This window comes from Heterocephalus glaber, unplaced genomic scaffold, assembly GCF_053883595.1.
Source record: "Heterocephalus glaber isolate CG9 unplaced genomic scaffold, H.glaber_assembly_v1.0 deba00001111, whole genome shotgun sequence".
In the NCBI taxonomy this organism is placed as follows: domain Eukaryota; kingdom Metazoa; phylum Chordata; class Mammalia; order Rodentia; family Bathyergidae; genus Heterocephalus; species Heterocephalus glaber.
The window spans coordinates 731,455-754,270 of record NW_028258194.1 but is presented as its reverse complement, the minus strand read 5'-3'; the positions used below and the strand labels follow the sequence as shown (position 1 = coordinate 754,270).

General features: G+C 51.0%; 1 protein-coding gene across 3 annotated transcripts in view; it reads left to right on the top strand.

Moving 5' to 3' along the window:
* Cyfip1 (cytoplasmic FMR1 interacting protein 1) overlaps positions 1-22,816 on the top strand; it is a 75,210-nt gene that overhangs the window by 22,572 nt on the left and 29,822 nt on the right. For 2 of the 3 annotated variants that reach the window (XM_021250149.2, XM_021250151.2), the window contains exons 2-15: positions 2,932-3,049; positions 3,136-3,225; positions 4,109-4,186; positions 4,263-4,364; positions 5,261-5,442; positions 7,189-7,285; positions 7,360-7,488; positions 9,554-9,658; positions 11,445-11,536; positions 12,538-12,655; positions 15,158-15,280; positions 16,516-16,641; positions 20,564-20,730; positions 22,528-22,675. In XM_021250149.2, coding sequence (XP_021105808.1) covers positions 2,933-3,049; positions 3,136-3,225; positions 4,109-4,186; positions 4,263-4,364; positions 5,261-5,442; positions 7,189-7,285; positions 7,360-7,488; positions 9,554-9,658; positions 11,445-11,536; positions 12,538-12,655; positions 15,158-15,280; positions 16,516-16,641; positions 20,564-20,730; positions 22,528-22,675 — 1,674 coding nt within the window. In that variant the 5' untranslated portion in view covers position 2,932. Of the gene's footprint in view, positions 1-2,904; positions 3,050-3,135; positions 3,226-4,108; positions 4,187-4,262; positions 4,365-5,260; positions 5,443-7,188; positions 7,286-7,359; positions 7,489-9,553; positions 9,659-11,444; positions 11,537-12,537; positions 12,656-15,157; positions 15,281-16,515; positions 16,642-20,563; positions 20,731-22,527; positions 22,676-22,816 lie in introns of all 3 variants that reach the window. The other variant, XM_087210105.1, reaches the window with a different exon arrangement.

Here is a 22,816-nt window from a genome sequence, read left to right as displayed (position 1 = left end):
GTCTCAGCTCCCAGAGTAGCTGGGACTTGGGTATGTACCGTCATGCCTGGGAGAGTTGGTTTTTATTTTTATTTTTTGGCACTGGGGATTGAACTCAGGACCTTGAGCTTTCGAGGCAGGAGGCAGCACCACTGAGCTAAATCCCCGCCGGAGAGTTGGTTTTTGTTTGTTTGTTTGGGTTTTTTTTTTCCTTTTTTTGATACCGGGGATTGAACTCAGGACCTTGCTTGTGAGGCAGGTGCCGGAACCACTGAGCTAAATCCCTGGCCCTAATTGGTGTTTTTAGATTATCCAATTAATCTTGTTGACGTGTTTGGATTTAGGTCTGTGTTCCTGCATGCCGAGTGTGTGCTCTGCCCCAGCTGCTCTCCAGCCCCTTCCCACCTTCTTCCAGGTTATTTGAACATTTCATGGTATTACATTTTAACTTTCTTTCTATTTTGCTTCATACAGCTTTGCTTTAGTAGCTGCTCTGAGGATTACAAAATATGCTTATTAGCTTTTCACAGTCTGGTGAGAAGCACAGTTTCACTAGTTCTAGTAGAATGTAGAAATCTTACCGCCATACAGGTTTGCCTCCCACTTTGTGCTCACCGACTTAGGTTTATATAGTTTACTTCTGTATAAATATTTAGGGCCGTATTTGTATGGAGCTGGGTGTCGCTCGGGAGTTGTTTTGTGCGCTGGTGTTGTACCTTTGCATCCCTCTACCGAGCGTGTCCCTAAAGGATCGTAGGAGAAGTCCTGGCCACTTCCCCGGGTCTTGGCTTCACTTCCGGAGTTCCAGAGCTGCCCTCGGCCTCTGGCCTGTGCTGCCTCCGTCGCTTCCACCGAGCTGGTCCTTCTCTCGTGTTCAGGGCCGGTCCCGGCGGGGATGGGGTGCAGCTCAGTGCCCTGTGTGGGTTCCACGCCTGGCTGCCTGGTTTCTGAGGAGAAGCCCAGTTATTCCAACTGTTTTCCCTTGGGTTTATTTTACTTGGGATCAGGAGAGTTTCTTGTATGTGTAAACGGACGTCTCCACAGTTTGGAGTTTTCAGGAATTGCCTCTGCTCTTCTTCAGCCTTGCACAGACATTAGACCTGTTCTCTTGTCCCAAAGGTCCCTAAAGCTCTTTTTATTTTTGTTTCTGCCCTTTTTTCTCTCTGGGGTTCAGATGAGGTAGTTTGGGTTGCTTTGGCTTCAAGTTCACTGAATCTCTGCTCTCCTCTTGACCTCGGGTGAGGTGTTTTTAGATTTTCTCTGTTGTATCTTTTTTTTTTTTTTGGTATGGGGATCGAACTCAGGACCTTGCACTTGTGAGACAGGCTCAGTGCCACTGAGCTAAATCCCCCGCCCTCTCTGTTGTATCTTTAGCTCTAAAATTTCCATTTGGGTCTTCTTGGTTTTTTGTTTGTCTGTGGCTGACTTCCAGCCTTTTCATCTGCCTGGGAGGGTTACAGTTATTTATTTATAGGGTGTTTCATGGTGTTGCCTTTAGGTTGTGTAGATAATTGCAGTGTCTGTGTTGTATTGGCCTTGGGCTCCTGGGTTGTCTTTTCCTGGAGGATCTGCGATATTCCTGGATCATCGTGTGCCGAGCAGTTAGGATTGCAGCTGGACATCAGGGACCTGTGCTAGGTGATAGAGGGAACGTTGGTGTTTCTGTTCTAACAGGCAGAGGACCTGGCAGATGCAGTCCGCCTTCTGCACGATGGTCAGTGTTAGTGCCGGGTGGATCTGCCCCCTGTGCCACCCCGGCCATCCAGGCCTGGGTGTGGTCTGGTGTGAAGGGGATTGGATCACATGGTGTGGGGCGGGCTGGAAGTTCCCTTCACACAGCCCTTGGGGCTTTCCGGGTCCTTGGGGCTTCCCTCCTAGATCTCTAGCCAGTGGCCACTGTGCACTGACCAGGCCCGCCACTGTCTGACTTGAGGTTCTACTTTCAGTGTCCCTCAGCCCCCTCGCTGCTCTCCTTCCCCGGCTCCTGCCTAGCGCAGTCAGGTTGAGGCTGTCCCCAGCGCCCCATCTGCGGCCGGCCTGCTCCTCCAGTCCCGAGCTGGGTCAGAGCAGGCTCAGTGGGAGGGGCGGAGGGCTGACTGCACCCACTGGGCCACACAGTGCTCTGCTCTCGGTGTGTGAGGCCTTCCCTGAGGGCTGCCTGTCAGCTGGGCCGAGCCCTCATCTTTTCCCTGGAATCTCCGGGCACTGGGGAGGTGCTGCCCCTCCTTGGGCCTGGCTGGCGTTGTCAGACCCTCGGGAGCCCTGGGCACAGCAGCTGTGAGCGGTGGGGTGTGAGCGAGGGAGCGGACGGACGGCACAGGCAGTGCCCGTGTTCCTGCACTGTGACGCTGCCTGGCCCGCCGGCTCCTGGAGAGGCACCTCATAACTGATCCCTCTAAGAGCTTTTGGGTCCTTGTTTTGGGGCAAGGAAGGTTGAAGCCGACAAAACAGCAAGTAGCAGGGCCAAATTCTGTTTATTAGCAAGAATAAAAGAAGTGCTCTGTGCTAGTTGGAGAAGGGCATTCTGTAAGCCAGACTCTGGAAGTTCAGACTTGGGAGTCTGTAGTTCTTGGTGTGTGACTGGGGCAGGATGCTCCTGCGTCTCAGGCAGGCCTTGGCTGTCCTGAGGGCGCACTGCTTCAGTTGCATTTTACTTCCTTCAAGGTCTCTCATTTTGTTAGGGACCTGTTCTTTGCCTCTTGCTTTTCTTTAGGCCTCCTAGTCCATTTTGGTATGCTAACTCACTCGGGGCTTAGTTTACTCAGAGTTACCTAGTCTGGACCTGTGCCCTGATTAACTTCCGTATGTCCTGGTTTTAATCTGGCCCCAAGGACTGCCCGTGATTGCATCAGTGACACCCAGGGCCCTTGGGAGAAGGAGTGGGGGCGCACCTCAGAAAACCTGCTGGGCTTCCTCACCTAACAGGTGGCTTTGTGTCCTGTCCTGGCCCAGGATGGCGGCCCAGGTGACGCTGGAGGACGCGCTGTCCAATGTGGACCTCCTGGAGGAGCTGCCCCTGCCCGACCAGCAGCCCTGTATCGAGCCTCCACCATCCTCGCTGCTGTACCAGGTGGGTTCCCCGGGGGGCAGCAGCAGCGGTGGAGCACACGGCTGGTGGCTCAGACCTCACTGTGTTGGCATTTCTCTTCCATGCAGCCAAACTTCAACACTAACTTTGAAGACAGAAATGCGTTTGTCACGGGCATTGCACGCTATATTGAACAGGCGACCGTCCACTCCAGCATGGTAACGCTGCCTGGGCCTTGGTGCTCTCTGGGGTGGGCACAGAGGAATGCAGGCGCCGCTTTGGGTATTATCCTGTTGTGTAGAGCAGAAAAGGGAGAAAACGAATGGCATGCTCCCTGTGTCATTGGTTTCTTACTATAGAAGGAATATTTGCTTTTTCTGAAATTTGGTGCTATATTTTTGGCCCAGAGAAAACAGGCCAGAGTTCTGAGAGGTGCCTCTCCCAGTAGGCTCACTCTCTGCCCCCTGCACACACTGTGGCATTCTCATAGGGGAGTAGGTTTCCAAGAGAGTTGCAGTGTTGGCATAATTACATACTTTAATGAATTTGCCAACATCGCCACATGTCACGAAAGTGAGCCAGAGAAAGTAATCTGTAGTGGCAGTGTGGCCCATTTTGTTAATGTCTACAGTTGACTGTTCTTGCACTTTCACTTAGTTTCTCCTTTTGTGTAATTAACATCTTTCTAGTAGATGTGAAGTTACAGCGTTAAAGGCTGTGATTCTTTTAGAGCAGTGTAGAAACACTGCCAGAGGCAGGTGACATTTTAAAGAACATCTGTGTGATTTTTTAAAACCATTTTTTGGGAAGGAAACAGTATGAAGGAAAGAACAGGACGCGAGCGAAGTTCTCAAAGCAGTGGCAGGCCCAGGTCCTGGTTACTGTCCCTGGACTGCCCGAGCCGCACACCTGCATGGCAGCTGCTCAGGGCGCCTTGGCCTCAGGCCCCGTGGCTGTCTGGCCCCAGAGGCCGAGTGGTGTTTGTGGCAGCGTCTCAGCAGCCAGCTGTCTCGGTGTGGAGGTGTCAGGATAGTCCAGGGCACTTGCCCACGTTTCGGCCGTGGTGCTTTGCCCGGCCTCTGACTGCCCTGTGCTTTGCAGAATGAGATGCTGGAGGAGGGCCAGGAGTACGCCGTCATGCTGTACACCTGGAGGAGCTGTTCTCGAGCCATCCCGCAGGTGCCCGCCCGGCCCCGCCTCCCCCGGCCTTGGGCTGGACCGCAGCCTGTCCTTCACACTCCCTTCTTTGTCCCAGGTGAAATGTAACGAGCAGCCCAACAGAGTGGAAATTTATGAGAAGACTGTGGAGGTTCTGGAGCCTGAGGTCACAAAGCTGATGAACTTCATGTACTTTCAGGTAGAACAGCAGGCAGACCTCAGGGGTTTCGTGTTGAGTGTGTGTCAGTGGAAGCAACCACAGCAGTCTCAGAAACGGGATCGGCCGTTGCTGCCACCTCCCTTCTCCCTCCAGAGAACTCGCTTCTCTTGTGGAAGCCTGCTTTCTGGCAGTGCGAAGTACTGAGCTCCAGCTTTCTGCCGGTTTGCACTTTGAGTTTGTCTGGTTTTCTGGGTGTGTTTTTCTCTCAGCCTCACCCGACTGTCTGTTTCTGGGGGTCCCTGCCTGGCCTTGTCCTCCTGGGGCCCTTTGGCTCTTTAACGAAGTCCTTTGGAAATGCAAAAGATGTTTTAATTTCAGTTTTCCTTTAGTAAAGGAAGACGACGGAAGTGACTAAGAGATGAATTTTGTTCGATATAAAAAACTGCCAAGAGGAGAAATCCCCTCCAGTTTCTCACCTCTGAGTCACAGCATCGGTACTATAGCTTAGGGATGGCGATCCTTTTAGAGACGAGTGCCCAAAAGGCAGCCCCAGCCCCTTACTTATTGCAGAGTGCCAGCACGGCGATTAACCCTGAATGCCCAGAGCGTCGTCTAGAAAAACAGCTCATACACGAACAGTTTTTGTCTTAGAAGAAAAACAAATAACACCCGTGCTGTAGGTCCACCACCTCTGCACTCAGGCACGGTTCAGTACAGCATTTGGCTGAGTACCTAGGGCACTGGAATACCAGCAGGAAGTCCTTTCCTCTGGGCACACGAGGAGTACAGGCAGGGGTTGCTTCTCAGACAGGCGGTCGTAGAGCCGCTGCAGGTGAGTGTTGTGGCAGTGAGCATCAGAGCACAGGACTGGGCCTGCAGCCAGGCGCAGTGTTGACATCCCCAAACTGGCCTCTTCTGCCTTGCTTCGCTCCCAGAGAAACGCCATCGAGCGCTTCTGTGGGGAGGTGAGGCGCCTGTGCCACGCCGAGCGGAGGAAGGACTTCGTGTCGGAAGCCTACCTGATCACGCTGGGCAAGTTCATCAACATGTTCGCCGTGTTGGATGAGCTGAAGAACATGAAGTGCAGCGTGAAGAATGACCACTCTGCGTACAAGAGGTGGGCGGGCCCCAGGCACTCCGCGCAGCTGGGTCCATCCGATCTGGGCCGAGGAAGCCTGTGCCCGGGTGTGGGGTTCGAGGGCAGTGTGAAGCTGCGTCTGGTGGTTTTTGTAGGCTCCCAGCGGCGGCACTGTGGTCGGCCTCAGGTGTCTGGGGCCTCCGGGGGCTCAGTGCCCTGGGTGCCCCCGGGAGACGCGCCTGCTGTCTGTTGCCACGCTGAGCAGGGACGAGCCCCAGGCTGAGGTGGGGAGGTGGCCTAGGACCCCGTCCGCGTGCCTCACTCTCTGCCCGGGCCACCTGGGCGGGATCGGGGGGAGGTGGGGCAGCGCCGGGCCCTGCCGACCCCCAGGACTGAGCAGAAGCGGCTGTTGGGTGCCAGTGACCCTTGTGCCCCGCACTGCTTCCCTTCAGCGGGAGCCTCTGGCTGTAACGGTCTGAGGAAGGCTGCAGGGGAGGCGTGGTGCGGCCTGGCACCCCTGGAGCCCGGAGCTGTCTGGGCCCGGCCCCTCCAGCTGCTCTTCTCACCCCCTCTCCTGCCCCACTGCCCCGAGCCACTCTCAGCAGTGCGTGTGTGCACAGCCCTGGCTCCGCTGCAGCCGGAGTGGCCAGCACAGCTCCTCTGGGGGCAGATGCTGCCACAGCTGTCTGTGTCACGAGGGGCCTCCACGGCTTCCTCGGCCTGCACTCCCCGGACCCCAGCGAGGACTCTGTTAGCCAGGCAAGGGATGTTGACTCATACTCGGCTTCACTGCGCATCAATTTTCAAACCCACAAAAGGAGCAGCTTAAACAGGGTCATAGTTTTTCTCTCTCTCTGGAAAGTCCGGCGTTAGGGTCCCCTGCTGAGTAGCGAGCTCACAGTGTGCAAACCCATGGCTTCTGTTGTCCCACTCTGCCATCTTCATGTGTTGTCTCGTGGTCCAAAATGACTGCCTGAGCTCCAGCTGTCATTTGCGCATTCCAGTGAGCAGGAAGGAAGGAGAAAAGAAGGGCTGTACTCCACCGAGAGTAAACTTTCAAGTGCCTTACAGCTTTTGGGATCCTGTCTCATGGCTTAGCCCTAGCTTACCTGGCCACAGCTAACCACAGGGAGGTAAGGCACATTGCTGCCTCACAGAAGTTTCAGACTTGTTTGTAAGGAAGAAGGGGAGGAAATGAATTTGAGGGGTGTCACCAGTCTTTGTAGTGGAAACTTTTCTTTAACGAAACCCCAGGAGTTTTAGGTGGTGCAGACACATGGGCAGGTCCTGTTGCCTTTCTGAGGGGTAGGCTGGACGCACAGACAGCCCACCCCCTCTGCCCTGCTCCACAGGCCTCACAGACCCATGCTCCTGCCAGGGTGGCTGCAGCTCCCTCTGCGGCCTGCTCCACATGCCGTGCGGGGCTGCAGTGGTGGCAGCATGGCGGCCAGGATGGGGCTCCTTGTGTGAGGCCTGGTGGCCACAGCGACCTCAGCAGACAGCCTCGCAGTGCTGCCTACCTGTCTCCCTCGAAGGGCTTGTGGGGGTCCAGGCGCCTGTGCCGTGGGTGGGACGAGCATCAGCAGGTGCAGGGGAGAGGCAGTGGAGCGGGGCCCAGCAAGGGCAGAGGCAGTGAGCGGCCGGGTGGAGCAGGACTCACCTGAGCCAGGGCCTCTGCAAGCCGCTTTCCCACAGATGCGTAACGGCGGAGATCCCTGTGCCTTCGGAATTCTTTTTTAAATTGGCATGTTGGTGCCTTTGGCATTAACTTCTTTTACTTCTCAGGGCCGCTCAGTTCCTACGTAAAATGGCAGATCCTCAGTCCATCCAGGAGTCGCAGAACCTGTCCATGTTCCTGGCCAACCACAACAAGATCACGCAGGTGAGGTGTGATCCCGGGCTCGAGGCCACGCTGGGCCGGGCGGCGTGGCACACGGCTCTCGCTCTGTCTCGCAGTCCCTGCAGCAGCAGCTCGAGGTCATTTCTGGCTACGAGGAGCTCTTGGCAGACATCGTGAACCTGTGCGTGGACTGCTACGAGAACAGGATGTACCTGACGCCCAGCGAGAAGCACATGCTGCTCAAAGTACGTGCGGGAGGTGGGAGGACACACACTGCTGTGCGGTCTGTCCCCGGGGCTCACGGTTGCGCTGGCCTTGCCCGCAGACACCCGCGGGTGCCCCGGCACAAGGTGCTGGTGGCCGGGAGGGCCTTGGTCTGGGCTTTCTCGGCATCGAGCAGCTTTTAGCAGAGGCCGTGTAAGGCTCTGCTGCTTACAGATAAGATTGCTGGGAACTGAACACAGCTGCCCTCAGTTTCCTTGGAAGACTGGTGCCCCATGGGCTCCGACCCCACACTTGCGCCAGCCCCTCGGGGCGAGTGGCGGAATATTTGCCTGGGAGGTGTACACATCCTCCTGTGTGCTTTAAATCATGTCTAGCTTATTTAGAATGCTAATACATCATCACGCTATGTAAATGGTTACATTGTATTGCCTAGGGAACGATGACCAGAAAATTCTGTACATACTCACTCGGGATGCAAACCTTTTTGGGGTATTTTCAGTTCAGTCTGTGGATGGTTAAATCCAAGGATGCAGGACCCAGTGATAAGGGAGGACCACCGTGTATTAGGTTACAGCAGGTGGCGAAACCACTGAGCTAAATCCCCAGCCTGCCCTCACTTTTGTTGTTGCTGAGGGACAACACCTGACCTCCTGCAACTTAAAGGAGAGTTCATTTTGGCTCATGTTACAGTCCGTGGTCAGCTTGCCCTGAGCAGGACAGCATGGCAGGGGCCGCATGGAGAAGAAGCCGGTCATGTGGAGGTGGGGAAACAAAGTGGAGTGGGCGACAAGGGGGAGACCAACTCTTCAGGCCACACCCCCTTCCCAGCAGGCCCCTCCCAGCAGCACCTTCCGCTGCAAACTCATCTGTGGACTGAGCCACTGATCGCGTCATGCCCCCTTGATCCAGTCACCTCCCAAAGCCCCACCTCTGAGCACTTGAGGCTCCAGAGAGACAGCTAGATATAACCATAACACACCCCATTTTTTTTTTTGGTACCAGGGATCGAACTCGGGTCCTTGCACTTGTGAGGCAGGCAGCAGAACCACTGAGCTAAACCCCCAGCACATCCCATTCTTTATCAACATTCTGCTTCGAGTCAGTATTCCAACTGTGTTTCTCAGCAGACAGATGAGCCAGCAGCTCCCCTGTCCCTTTGCCCCACTACCCACCTCTCGAAGAGCAGCCCAAGTAGCATAGGAGACCCTTTGATGGGTGTCCTGCCACCTGGCCTCAGGCCTCCACCCTGCAGGAGGGTGCTGTGAGGTGCTGAGGGCCAGTGTGGCCCTGTAAATGGGGTGCCCAGTGGTGGTGGAAAAGTTGTATCTGCACTGTGGGGTGCAGGGGCCCCAGCCAAAACCCCATAGGAGCAGTGGAGATGTGTGTGCCTGTGCTGAAACTTACCAGTCAGGTGTGGCTCCACACTGCACAGTGCAGTGGCCCCACGCTCAGGCCAGGCTAGCACTGGCTCTGACAAGCAGCCTTAAAATACAGCTTTGTGATACTATTTCGATACTGTTATGATGCTGTTTTGCAGATCGGTCTGGAGAGATGGGATATGAAGTTAGAACAAAACTTTAAAAAAAAAATGTACAATTTAATATGCACACCTTCCACTGTGCACTGGATACCTGCTGACTCGTGTTGCCACGCTGGTTGTTGAATGCTCTACACCAATGTGTGGTTGCCTCTCCTCGTTAATGGAACTCTAGGGACGGTGCTTTATTTGTCCTGGCGCCTGATGTTAGTAGGTGTAGAGAGAACCCTAAAAGGCTAGGACTGATGGCAGGATTGGGGGCCCTCTCCTGAGTCCCAGTTGGAGCTGTCCGTGTCGAGTATTGTAATCTGCTCAGCACGAGTTGGTGTTGGTGTTTGGGCCTTGACAGGAGGCTGAAACATCGAGAGGAGCTGGGATACATAAAAGAATGACTTCATCGGAAAGGGCAGCTCTTTCCTGCCTAGGAGCTGTCAGAAGTGCCGGGGGAGAGGCGTGCCCTGTGGTTTCAGGTTCACACTGGCGGTGCGCATCTACATGGGAGGGAAACAGTCAGGGTGAATGTTCACGCACCACCTTGTGGCTTCCAGGTCATGGGATTTGGTCTCTACCTGATGGACGGGAGTGTGAGTAACATCTATAAACTAGATGCCAAGAAGAGAATCAACTTATCCAAAATTGACAAGTACTTCAAGGTAGGTCACTTTTTTCCTTTTTTAAGATCAGTGCTTTTATTGATGTGTGCAGCTTGAAGCTTCATGGAGAACCCCTGGGTGGTCGTGATGCCCATCAGGAAATGCCGGAGTGAGAGGGACCCTGGAGCTCAGCCTACCATCTGCCAGTGGCTACTGGCTCTCTTTCCCGCCCCTCAGTGTGCTCTTGCCTGGGCTGAACTTCATGGAAATGGAATTGTGCTGTTTGTACTCTTTTGGATCTGGCTACTTGGACCCAAACGGTTTGATACCACATCCATGCAGGAGCCGGGCTGTAGTGTAGTTGCGTCGATTTGCATTTTACGATTCTGTGTGACTTACCCACTCCATTTTGGGTGGGCATCGCTTGTTTGGTGGCTTTTGCCTAGTGCAGGCCTTGCTGCTGTGTTGTGGTGCTCTTCTGATGGACGCAGGAGATAAGTTGGGTCCTCGGTACCTTTGTTTTCAATGTTAGTGGCAGTGGCCCAGCGGCCTTCCCACGGGCTGTCCTGATTTGAGGGAGCTGGCTGAGTTATCGAGCATTTCCTGGTGGCTGATTGACATTTCCCTGTTGCTTTTCGTGTTATTAGCCTTTCTGTGTTCCTATGTGAGGTGCCACTTCATGACTTTCACTCTTTCCTCCCTGCTGATTTTTAGTTATTTGCGTATTCTGGATATACGTTCTTTGTCAGAAGCATGTAAAATACATGTGTGCTTCCCTGTATGGCTCACTGTTTCACTGTTTTTTTGTGGTTCTGGGGGTGAACCTAGGGGTTTACATACTAGGAAAGTGCTCTACTACCGAGCTACATCCTTGTTTATCATATTTTTGTAGTGAGAACATTGAAGAAATCCTCTCAGTAAATTTCACGTCTGCAGTGCAGTATTGGAAACGTTGTCACCCTGGGTTCAATTCCCATCACCCTAAGAAAAGAAAATAAATGAAAATAATGTAAAATACCGAGCCACCTAACACAGGAACGTGTATTGTTCCATTTGGTGAGAACTTGCTCTAGAATTTTCAGGCTGATATTTTTGTTTTGAACTCTTGCACATCTTTGTTAGCTTTATTCATGCGTACTTTTATTTTTTGGTGCTATTGCAAATTGTTTCTCTGTAAGTTTTCGTTTTATGGTTACCATGGTGCCTTGGTTCACAAACTTAATTCTTTCCACAATTCTGGTTGCAAACGAAATTGAATGAGAACCAAATCAAATTCAATGTTTAGATTCTTTTTTCTTTTGGTACTGGGGATTGAACTCAGGACCTTGCCCTTGTGAGGCAGGCCCGGTGCCACTGAGCTAAATCCCCATCCCTCAATGTTGACCTTATGGAGAACTTTGATTTGGTTCTTGTCCAATTCGGTTTGTGACCAGAATCATGGAAAGAATTTAGTTCCTGAACCAAGGTACCACTGTATTTGTTGCTAGTACACAGAAGTTGCAACCATTTTTTTAGAGCCCCTGAATGTAGCAAGATAGGTTAATTCTCACATTTTAATAGCTTGTATGTTTGTTTGTTTTGGTACCAGAGATCGAACTCGGGACCTTGCACTTGCAAGTCAGGTGCCAGAACCACTGAGCTAAATCCCCAGCCCTAAATAGTTTGTATGTATGTTGGTTCTTAAATTGTATTTTGTTCTTTTCAGAGTTTTTTTTGGTACTAAATGATTTGCAAAGGTAGCACTTGGCCCAAGATACTTAGTAGCATTAGTCATTTTCTTTGTACTTGTGTATTTGATGCTTGAACATAAATAATGACTCTGTTTTTTGTTGTTCTTTGAATACAGCAGCTGCAGGTGGTTCCGCTCTTTGGGGACATGCAAATAGAACTGGCACGATACATCAAGACCAGTGCCCACTACGAGGAAAATAAGTCTCGGTAGGAAGAGGGAACCTGCCTGGGAAGAGGTTTCTGCAGTGTCCTTACCGGGCAGCTTTAGAGCCCTGCTGGTCTATCTGGAGATCACACTTCTGAGATTCCTGCCAGTCTGAAACAGAATGTCCACTATGGTAGCCCTCGCTACATGTGGCAATTTATATTTAAATGCACTAAAAAAATACAATTTGAGTTTTAATTTTCTTAGTAGAGCAGTCACATCTCAAATGTTCATATAATCAGAGGCTGCTGTACTGGACAGCACATATTGAGAACATTTTCACCCTCCCAGAAGGTTTGACTGGAACCATGGTTGAGAAGACAAATAACTCTGTGGACCGAGGGGTGGGGCGCTTGTGTCAGTGACAGAGGCAGTGAGTGACATTTGTTCTGACAGCAGAGTTACGGAACTGTAACCTAAGGCCTGAGCCAGCCCAGATGTGGTTCCCAAGACCTGCAGAGCTCAGAGTGGGCTTCACACTTTAAAGGATATCTTTAAAAACAAGATGGTGGTGGCAGTGACCATGTGACGAGACAGGATGGCCCACAGACCCCAAAACACTTATCCTCTGCCTCCATATGGAGAGCTGGTGGCCCGCACCGTCAGAGGTCTGTAGCTCACTGTTACATGTGGTTGGAAACACACAATAGTACGCGTTCCTGTTGTTTACACCTGCAGCTAACATCCGGTCACCATTCCTCAATTTCCCCAATTCTGGTTCATGAACTTAATGCTTTCCACACTCATGAAACAGATTCAGCGACAGAATGGTGGAAAGCTTTAGGTTGGTGAACTGAGGTACAGTACTCAGTAAATTCTTTCGGCATTACGGGCTACAGGTGGTCCCTGTCGAAGAATCTTCTGTTTTACTTCAACAAAACCTTGAAAAACACGTGATCCGTTTGTGCGGCCCCAGTGCCGTGTGCCACACTCAACTGCCCTGTCTTGACACTCCGCGCTGTGCCGGTGCTGCTTTGTGAGGCGGGGTTCCTCTCCCACCCAGGTGGACCTGCACGTCCTCCAGCAGCAGCCCGCAGTACAACATCTGTGAGCAGATGATCCAGATCCGAGAGGACCACATGCGCTTCATCTCGGAGCTGGCGCGCTACAGCAACAGCGAGGTGAGAGCCGTGCACCTGAGCCTCCAGCACCCTTGTGCACCTAAATGCTAACTTCAGTTGTTTTGAAAGCATAATTGAGGGCTGAATCTAAAAAGCATCTGCTATAATGGGAGAGGCAGGGAAGTTAGCACTGTTGGTATCTGTTCAGCTGCACAAGATGTAGCTTTTCTTGGGGAAAAGCACCCACACCCTTGGGGTGCAGCTCTGTGGTAGAGCGCTTGTCTGGCATGTACAAGGCCCTGGGTTCAGTCCCTGGCATCACCGAGAAAAATATAAAAAGAGTTCTTTAAGCAAAGAAGGAAAAAAACCATTAGGTGGCATTTCCTGGTCATTACTATGGTTTTAAGTAGCTAGGGGTGGAAAAGGAGGACACTGCGGAAAGAAAGGCACTTTTCTGTTTTTTAAATGTGGTCATGTTTCTCTTTCTTTTTTTTTTTGTACTGGGGATCAAACTTGGGATCTTGCGCTTTTGAGGCAGGCGGCAGAACCACTGAGCTAAATCCCTGGTCGAGTTTTTTTTTTTTTTTTTTGAGACTCACTATGCAGTCCAGGCTGGCCTCAAACTCACAGTGATCTTCCTGCCTCAGCCTCCTGAGTGCTGAGATTACAGGCGTATACCCCCAGGCCTGGCAAGAAAGGGTACTTTGACCTGTGAACCCTTTCATGTCTTGAAGGAAAGAAAGTCCCGAAGCCGGAGGTGGCAGGAGCTTGGGGGGTGGCGGCAAGGAACATCCTCAGGGGGGTGTGTCCCTGTGACCAGGAGGTGGCCTGGAGTGGCTCCTGGGAGGAGGGGCGTTCTCTGCGGGGAGGCCTTTGTCATCCGTTTCCTGCACAGCCGGATTTGCCAGGACCGTCGGGCTCTCACGCTGTCTCACCTGCTCGGCGGGCTCCCTGACAGGTGCGGTGGCCAGGAGGGCAGTGCCAGCCTCAAGGAGGGAGCAGCAGGTGTCGCTCCTCTCGCCTCAGGCCAGGCAGCGAAGGCGGGGTGCAGGGCGGCTGTGTGTGTGGGGACAGCCGGGAGCAGCCAGGGTCTCCGTCAGGTTTTCGGAACCACTTGGCTCTGTAGGTGCGTGAGAGGCCCATTAACACCAGTGGAGAAAGCCCTGGCACCAGGCCTGCTGTACAGACAGGAGCGCCCCTGCCCCACAGGCCAAGCATGCGTCCTCCTGCACACAGAATGGCGGGAAAGACCCCGTGCCGGGCCTGTGCTGACTCTGGTGCAGACCCGAGCAGAACCAGGACGGCTCCATCCCCACCCGCCCGTGACCGATGGGTGTGATTGTAAGCTGCACTGATGGGAAAGTCTTAAACCACAGGGTTATGCTCCTCCAGTAAGTCCACTTTACAGTGTGCCTTCCTGACTGATTTTATTTACTCATGGTCATTTTTTTTTTTGGTAGTGGGGATCGAACTCAGGACTTTACACTTGTAAGGCAGGCGCTGGCACCACTGAGCTAAATCCCGGTCCTTGGTCATAATTTTTTAAATTAAATTTTAATTTTCATTAGTCCATGCTTGCAGTACATAATCATTGCATTCCTTGTGGAGAGTTGGTACATGTTCATAACACATCTTAATTCTTTTTAAGATGATTTTAATAAGGAAAATAATCTACCTTTGAACCCCTTGTTTGGGGTATTTTTTAACAGGTATAATTCAGTATAATTCACCTGTTGAAATCCTACCTCAAAAGGGTTTTTGCTGTGTTTATTCCCTGGGCTGAACAACTTCTCCGCCGCCCACGGGACACTTCCGTCACCCCCACGAGCAGCGGCCCCGCCTTGCGCCCACCTGGCAGTCTGCTCTGTGTCCCTGGGTCGGTGGCTTCGCCCGATCTGGTGCCGCCCATAAACAGGACCCTAAATGAGTGGTGGTCCTTTGGCCAGGTTCCTTGGACTTCCGATACTGTTCTCAAGGTTTCTTTAGCTTTTAAAGCCCGTATCAGTTTCTGTGTTTCTCTTTGTGGCTGAGGGGCTGAACCGCAGTTTGCTTCACACCGATGAACAGCAGGTGTGCACTTGGGTTAGGTCATGCTACTGTGGGCGTCACTGTGTGAGCTTCGAGTAAAATCACCTTTCGTTCCTCTGGGTGGCTGTTCAGGGAAGGAACTGCTGAGTCAGGATCGTAGCTCTCTGTCTCTTTTTGAGGAACTGCCAGGGTGTTTTCAGAGTGACTGATTCTGATCAGCAGTGCGTGACAGCTCTGATTTCTCCACATCTTCAACACTTGTCACTGTCTGCGTTCATTCCTCTTGCCTTTCGCTCTCACCTGTCCTGGCGGGCCTGAGTGGCGTCTGTCCTGTTGTGGATCTGTTTGCCTGTGACTCTTTTCTTTTCAGGCACTCATGGGTCAGTTACACGTTGTTCCAGAAGCATCCACCCAGATCGTTTGCCCATGTTGTGTTCCTCCCACGTGTGGCTGGCTGGATCCCTAGCCAAGTCTGCTGGTGGAAGGGTGAACGTGTCCGTGGCTTTCCTCCTGATGGCCTGCCTGTGTCCCCAGGTGGTGACAGGCTCAGGGCGCCAGGACGCTCAGAAGACAGACGTGGAGTACAGGAAGCTGTTCGACCTGGCGCTGCAGGGCCTGCAGCTGCTGTCCCAGTGGAGCGCGCACGTGATGGAAGTGGTAGGTGCGGGCTCTGGCTGTGTGCAGGAATTCAGGCAACCTCACGCACAGCCACCCCTGGTGGATACACATCAAGAACGTGGCTTAGGGATATATATATATATATATATATATATATATATATATATATATATATATATATTGTGTGTGTATGTGTGTGTGTTAATGTAGCTCATTAGGTCCAGAATGGATCATTCAATTTTTTATCTGTGGCCCAAGAAATAAGATTATGCATCCAGCCGGGCATGGTGGCGCATGCCTGTAAACCCAGCACTCAGGAGGCTGGGGCAGGCAGATCACTGCTGGCTTCAAGGCCAGCCTAAACTGTAGCAGCTCAAAAACAAAACAAAACAAAACAAAGATTGTGCATCCATATTGCTGTTGCTGAGGTGCCTTACTACCTTTTACTCCAGAGATATACATAAAAGTCTGCTTCTTTTAAAACACTGATAGAAGGGGAACAAGGGAGGGGGAGGAAGAAAGGAAAGAAGGGACAAGGAAAAAAGAAAATCGAAGGAGAAAATGGAAACAAAGGTTTTGTACCTAGGGGAGGGGAGGGAATGGAGAAAAACAGCAGCAAGATATCTCATGTGCTCATACAAATTTCCTACGGTGCATGTTACTATGTATCCCTAAGACGTACCAATGAATGTTTTCTAAAAAAAAAATCATTGCTAGAACTAAATTTATGCCATTGTGATGGTCTTTAATTCTCATTTTTATTTATTTTCTAATTCCCATTTTAAAAACAACAGCTCCACCTCTCAGTATCTTTTCTTTTCCTCCAGTACCGGGGATCAAAATCAGGACCTTGTACTTGCGAGGCAGGCACGGTGCCACTGAGCTAAATCCTTGGCCCTCTCTCAGTATCTTTTAATGTTAGTGAGATTGTGTCTGGTCCATCTAAGGATCAGAATAGCTGTGTGTCATACAAGTTTTTCCCTTTCGGTCAGATAAAAATTACCCAATGGGAAGATCACAGGAGCGTTTGAGAGGCAGATTCTTTTTGTTAATGGTGATGAGATGCCTAGAGTCTTCAATATCCAGCATGCGATATCCAGGCCTTGTACCTGGTGCTTTTCTTACACCTGCAGTTAGATGGCAGAGTGTTCTGCCCTTCTGGAGGTGGACCTGTGCTCCTGTCCACTTTCAGGCGGTAGCACATACGAGGAGGCCAGCCTGTCAGGGCCTGGCCTGTTGCTCGGTGGGGACGTTTCTCCTCTCTGTCCACCCAGTACTCCTGGAAGCTTGTGCACCCAACCGACAAGTACTCGAACAAGGACTGCCCTGACAACGCGGAGGAGTATGAGCGTGCCACCCGCTACAACTACACCAGTGAGGAGAAGTTCGCCCTGGTGGAGGTGAGTGCCTTGGCAGCTTCCTCGGGCACACCTGACGCTGGCCTCGCTCTGTTTTTCTTTCCAAAAGCAAAGGAAAAGCATGGACAGCCTGCGGCTCTGCCCAGTCCACTTCCTGACCATCGATTTGCCTCTTCTGGGCCCTTCATGTAGATGGGCCATGCAGTGCGTGGGCCTTGGTGATCTCCCTCTTTCACACAGTGCAATGTTTTCAGGGCTCAGACAGGCATTGGGTATTGTGTCCCTTTTGCTGCTGCATAATACTGCATTCCGTTTCTGGACATACTACATTTATTTATCCATCAGAGGGATGAACATTTGGACCGTTTCCATCTTTTCATTATTATTTTTTCTTTATGGCAGAGTAGTACTCCATTGTGTATAAATGGCACATTTTCTTCATCTGTTGATGAACATATAGGCTGCTTCTAAGATTTGGCTGTTATAAATTGTGCTGGTGTAAGTATGAGTATGCATGGATCACTGTAATACATCTTTTAACTCTTTCAGGAAGATTCCCAGAAGGGGACTAGCTGGGTCAAGTGGAATTTCTACTTTTAGGTTTTTTTGGAATCTTTATACTGATTTCCATAGTGATTGTATTAGTTCATATTCCCACCAATAATGTAGAAGGGTTCCTTTTTCTCTGCAGCTTCTCTAACGTTTGTTGTTATCCGATTTTTTGGTGATAGCTGTTCTTCCTAGAGTAAAGATGGAATCTCAGTGTTATTTTAATTTGCATTTCTCTGATGGCCAGTGATGTTGAACATTTTTTCATGTACTTATTGGCCATTTGTATTTTTTTTTTCTGAGAAGTGTCTGTTCATCGCACTTGCCCATTTTTTGATTGGTTTGGGGTGTTTGATTTGTTTGAGTTCTTTCTGTATTCTAGATATCAGTCCTCTGTCCAAGGAATAGCTAGCAAAATCTTTCTTCCCATCCTGTAGGCTGTCTCTTCACTCTTGGTTGTTTCCTTTGATGTGCAGAAGGTTTTTTTTTTTTTTTTTGGTACCGGGGATCAAACTTGGGTCCTTACCCTTTCGAGGCAGGTGGCAGAACCACTGAGCTAAATCCCCAGCCCAGAAGGTTTTTAATTTGATGTAATCCCATTCGTTGATTCTTAGTGTTACTGCTTGTACAACTGGAGTATCCTCTGTCCCCCAGCAGTGGTGCATGACAGTGTGGGTGGTGCTGCCAAGCAAAGAAGCCCCGCTGAGCCCTCGAGTCGGGGATCCCCTGGTGGCCAGCAGCAGCTACTCACACTCAGGCCCCAAGCACTGAAACAAGCAGTCTTAGGGGCCGGGGATGTGGCTCAGTGGTTCTGCTGCCTGCCTCGCAAGCGCAAGGTCCCGAGTTCGATCCCCGGTACCAATAAAGAAAACAAACAAGCAGTCTCCACTAACCACACTGCTAGCAGGAGCTGTCGGATCAGCCCGGCCAGCAGTGGCCCCAGGTCAGCAGTGGCAAACCTGTGGCACATGGGCCTCAGCGGGCCGTTGGTATCATTGAAAGCTCTAGAAGGTTCCCACCACTGCCGTAGGTTTAGGCACATAAGGAATGCTCTTATCAGACAGAACATTTTCACGGCTCAGAGCTTGGTTCCTTGTCACAAGCCAGGGGCCAGGCCTACAGATGGGCATTTCCTAGGAGCACAGGGATTGTGGGGCCTCGGACCTCCTGAGTTCACCCTTAGTACAGGAGCCTCTTTGCCTGTGGACATCTAATTGTCTTAGTACTGTTTATTGAAAAGATTGTCTTTCCCCATTGAGCTGTTGTGGTACTCTGCTGGGAACCACTAACTAACTGTAAGGCTGTTTCTGGTCTCTTCTGTACCAGTGGCCTTACAGCTATGCTATGGTAGTGTATTTGCATCCACTAGTATATGTGAACTCTGTGGCGATGCTGTTTTCATTCTAAACCTGGCAATCCGTGCCTTATTTCTTTTTTCTTACATTGATTTTTTTTTTTTCTTTTTTTCTTTTTTTTTTTTTGTACTGGGGATCGAACTCGGGACCTTGCACTTGTCAGGCAGGCAGCAGAACCACTGAGCTAAATCCCCGGCCTTATTTCTTTTTTCTTGATAAGTCAGTCATGCTGGGCATTTGTCTGCCTGCCTGCCTGTCTGTGTTTATTTAGGAGCTTTTGTCTTTTTTTTTTTTGGTACTGGGGATTGAACTCGGGTCCTTGCGTTTGCGCAGCAGGCGGCGAAACCACTGAGCTAAATTCCCGGCCCTAGCAGCTTTTGTCTTTGTTATTCACTCTCAAGTATTACACCTGTCTGTTTTGCTAATTTTTTTTCTTTTAGATATTTCTTTCTACTTTTAGGGTATGTATTTTGATGATGTTTTTGTAAATTCATGATGAATATCAAATGATAATTCTCAGTCTTTTTTGTTTTCTCATTTATGCATCTAAGGCTCTGAATTCACCTTCAGCATGTCATTTCTTGCTTTCCATAAATTTGAATATAGAGTATTTTCATTGTTACTCAAGTGGGTTTTCCCCATTTGCTTTTTTTAAACAGGAATTTCCTTTTTCTTCTTTTTTTATTAGATAAGTAATAAAAAATCATCAGTTTCCAAAGTAAACACATTGAAAACCTAACTGTAGGGGCCAGGGATTTAGCTCCATGGTTCCGCTGCTTGCCCTGCAAGTGCAAGGTCTCCAGTTTGTTCCCTGGTACAAAAAAAAAAAAAAAAGAAAAAGAAAACCTAACTGTAGCCAGGTGTGTAGTGGATGCCTGTAATCCCAGCTCTCTGGGTGGCTGAGGCAGGAGGGTTACCAATCAAGCCCAGCCCGGGCAATTTAGCAACTTAGTGAGACCGTTTTTCAAAATTAAAAAACAAAACTGTAGGCTGGGAGGTATAGTGCATCGCAGAAGCTTGACTTGTTTGGATCTTGAGTTCATGCTTGTATAAAAACCAGTTATTGGGCCGGGGATTTAGCTCAGTGGTTCCGCCGCCTGCCTTGAAAGCGTAAGGTCCCGAATTCGATCCCCAGTACCAAAAACAAAAACAACAACAACAACAAAACCCAGTTATTACTAGAAGATTCCAATGAACCAACTTGTTTGGAAATGTTTCCTAAAGAGAAAAAGCTACGCCCTTGCCCAGGGTTTCTGATGTGCATGTATCACTGTAGACGTATTTATGATCTCCTAAGGCCCAATAACAAACCAAAACTTTCTCAAAAGGAGAGACCCTGCACAGGTGGTTTATCTTCATAGAAGCACTGCGGTGGAGGAGGAATGATCCTCATTCTGCAGACCTAACGGTTCAATTCCTGGTGCTGCCAGAAAAAAAAAAGGGGGAAGAAAAAGGAAACCAAGCTGTGGTATTAGGGAAGCGGGCTGCCTAGATCCCTTGTGGAACGGACTTTGAGCAGTTCGCTGCATCTTCTTCCAGGCTTTTGCACGCATGTTAATCCAACATACCATTTTTGTTTTAACAAGTGGGATTTGGGTGTAAACTCCCATATCTTCTTGTCTTCCAGTTACTCTGATATTTGCTCTCTTGGATCCTTTTGTTGATTGTGTTGTGTACTGGGGATTGAACCCAGGTCCTTCCCGTTGAGCTACATCCCAGCCCGTTTCTATTTTGAGACTGGGGCTCAGTAAGTAAGTAGGTTGCCCTTTGATCCTCCTGCCTCAGCCTCCCAGAGAGCTGGAAGAATTCTTTCCTTTTTTTTCTCCTTTTGGAGTCCTGGGAAGGGTGTGTCCCGGTGGATGAGGGTGTGTGTGGGTCAAAGCAGTCCTGCCCTCAAGTGCTCCTAGAACAATATGGAGCCCCTTGCTCTTCAGAGAACGGTGCCGGTGCCAGTGCCAGGTGGGAAGGGGAAGCCAGGGAGAACGGGCTGAGGCACTGAGAGATGGCCTCCAGGCACTGAAAGCTCCCGCCCCTGCCCCACTGAAAGCCCTCTCCCGCAGGTGATCGCCATGATCAAAGGCCTGCAGGTGCTGATGGGCAGGATGGAGAGTGTGTTCAACCACGCCATCCGGCACACGGTCTACGCCGCCCTGCAGGACTTCTCCCAGGTGACCCTCAGGGAGCCGCTGAGGCAGGCCATCAGGAAGAAGAAGAACGTCATCCAGAGGTCAGCCACTGCGCCCGCCTGCGCCCGCGCAGCTGGTCCGGGTTGTCCCGGTCGGTCCCTGGGTGCTGGGTACAGACAGCAGGAGAGCCCTGCTCTGGTGGTTACATCTGCACACCTGTGCCGAGCCCAGGCACCTGGCGGCTGCTCTTAAATCAACTTGGCAGCATGGAAGAGTTCAGGCTGGGGCGGGCGGGCGGGCGGGCAGGGCAGCTTCTGATCTCCTGACCTGCAGACTCGAGCCGCCCCTCTCCCTCGAATCCTCTTGAGAATCGCAGCTTTCTTTCTCCCCGCCTGCCCTAAACCTGACATAGAGCTGGGCAGGGACGCAGGCTTATCATCCCAGCTCCTTGGGGGCTGAGGCCCGAGAATTGGAACGTTAAGGCCAGCCCCTGCAAAGCAAAAACCAGCCCCAACGTGGATGCTGCAGAAACTCAGTCATGATCTTGAGCTTCTGTTTCTTCTTTTTTTTGGTACCGGGGATCGAACTCAGGTCCTTACGCTTGGGAGGCAGGAGGCGGAACCACTGAGCTAAATCTTTTTTTTCTCTTGATGTGAGGCTGTGTTTCAAGGCCATCCTGTAAAATGAAGCTTTGTGGATATATGGACGTGACTTACTTATTTAAGCCTTATAGTTTGCATATTTGACACCTAGCAGGGTAAAATTATTAGCATTAATGAACTTTTATACAGGTTTAGCATCCTAATCCCAAATCCTAATGTCTGAAATGCTACAAAATCCAAAACTTTTTGAGGGCTGACATGATGCCACAATGGAAAATTCCATCCCGCAAATTTATATACAATTTTTTTTTTTTCTTTCTTTCTTTTTTTTCGGTACTGGGGATTGAACTCGGGACCTTGTGCTTGCAAGGCAGGCACTGGAACCACTGAGCTAAATCCCCGGCTATATACAATTTTAACACACAAAATTATTTCAAGTGTTGTATATTACTTTCTCGCTGTGTATGTGAAACATAAATGAATTTCATGTACAGACATAAACCTATTCCAAGATAACTATGTATATGCAAATATTCCAAAACCTCCAAAAGCTGAAAACCAGAACACGCTGGCCCCGAACATTTCAGATGTGGACGCTCAGCCGCACTGTGATCCTAGGTTGCCATTGGTTGCGGGCTCCGTTGAGGATCGCTGCTGTCGTGCCCGTGGCGAGGCAGCTGTGTGGTCTGGACAGTCACAGATGCATGCACGGAGGGGCTGCCCGGCCTTGGTGGGGTGATCTTTCAGAGGGGATCTGTTGGGGCACACCAGGTATAGAGGACAAAGAACAGACCCCAGTCCTCGAGCCTGCGAAACATGGGCCCTAAGAGCTCCTTGGGTCTTAGTGGGAGATTCCCTCAGGTGACAGGACTAGCAAGGCACCTCTGGCCCTCAGGCGCCACCCAGGGGTCTCCGCACGGTGCCACCCTGTTGGGGACAGAGTGGTTCCCAGCCAGTCTGGGCGTGCCTGGGCTCCTTGATTCTGTGGGGGGCTTGGCCTTCCCTTGGGAACACAGGGCTCCGAGCCTCAAGAAGAAGCCCTGCCATCCATCCGGCTGGGCACTGAGGTCTCTCTGCCCTCCTCATGACTTGGGGCGGCCTGGAGACTGTTTTGGAAATGAGAACTGCCTCAGGGCTAACGGAAGCAAACTGCAGCTAAGTGAAGTCTTCTGAGAGCAGCCACGTTTCCAAAGTACTGTGATTGCTGCTGGCATGCTCGCTGCCTGCCAGGAGCTGTCTCCAGGCGGCGGCTGGGTGGGTGGAAGGGCTCTGTGGTAACTGGGCGGTGCTCTTCAGTGTCCTGCAGGCCATCAGGAAGACTGTGTGTGACTGGGAGACTGGACACGAGCCCTTCAATGACCCTGCTCTTCGGGGAGAGAAAGACCCCAAGAGTGGCTTCGACATTAAAGTGCCGCGCCGCGCCGTGGGACCCTCGAGCACGCAGGTCCTCACCCCCTGCCCTTTGCAAGGCCAGGTCCATGGGAGCGGGGGGCGTTAGGCATGAAGTCACCAGCGCAGGCACGTGCCATGCTGCCCACGTGACTGCCACGTGACCGGATGGTGACAGCCCCAAGTCTGCTCTGGC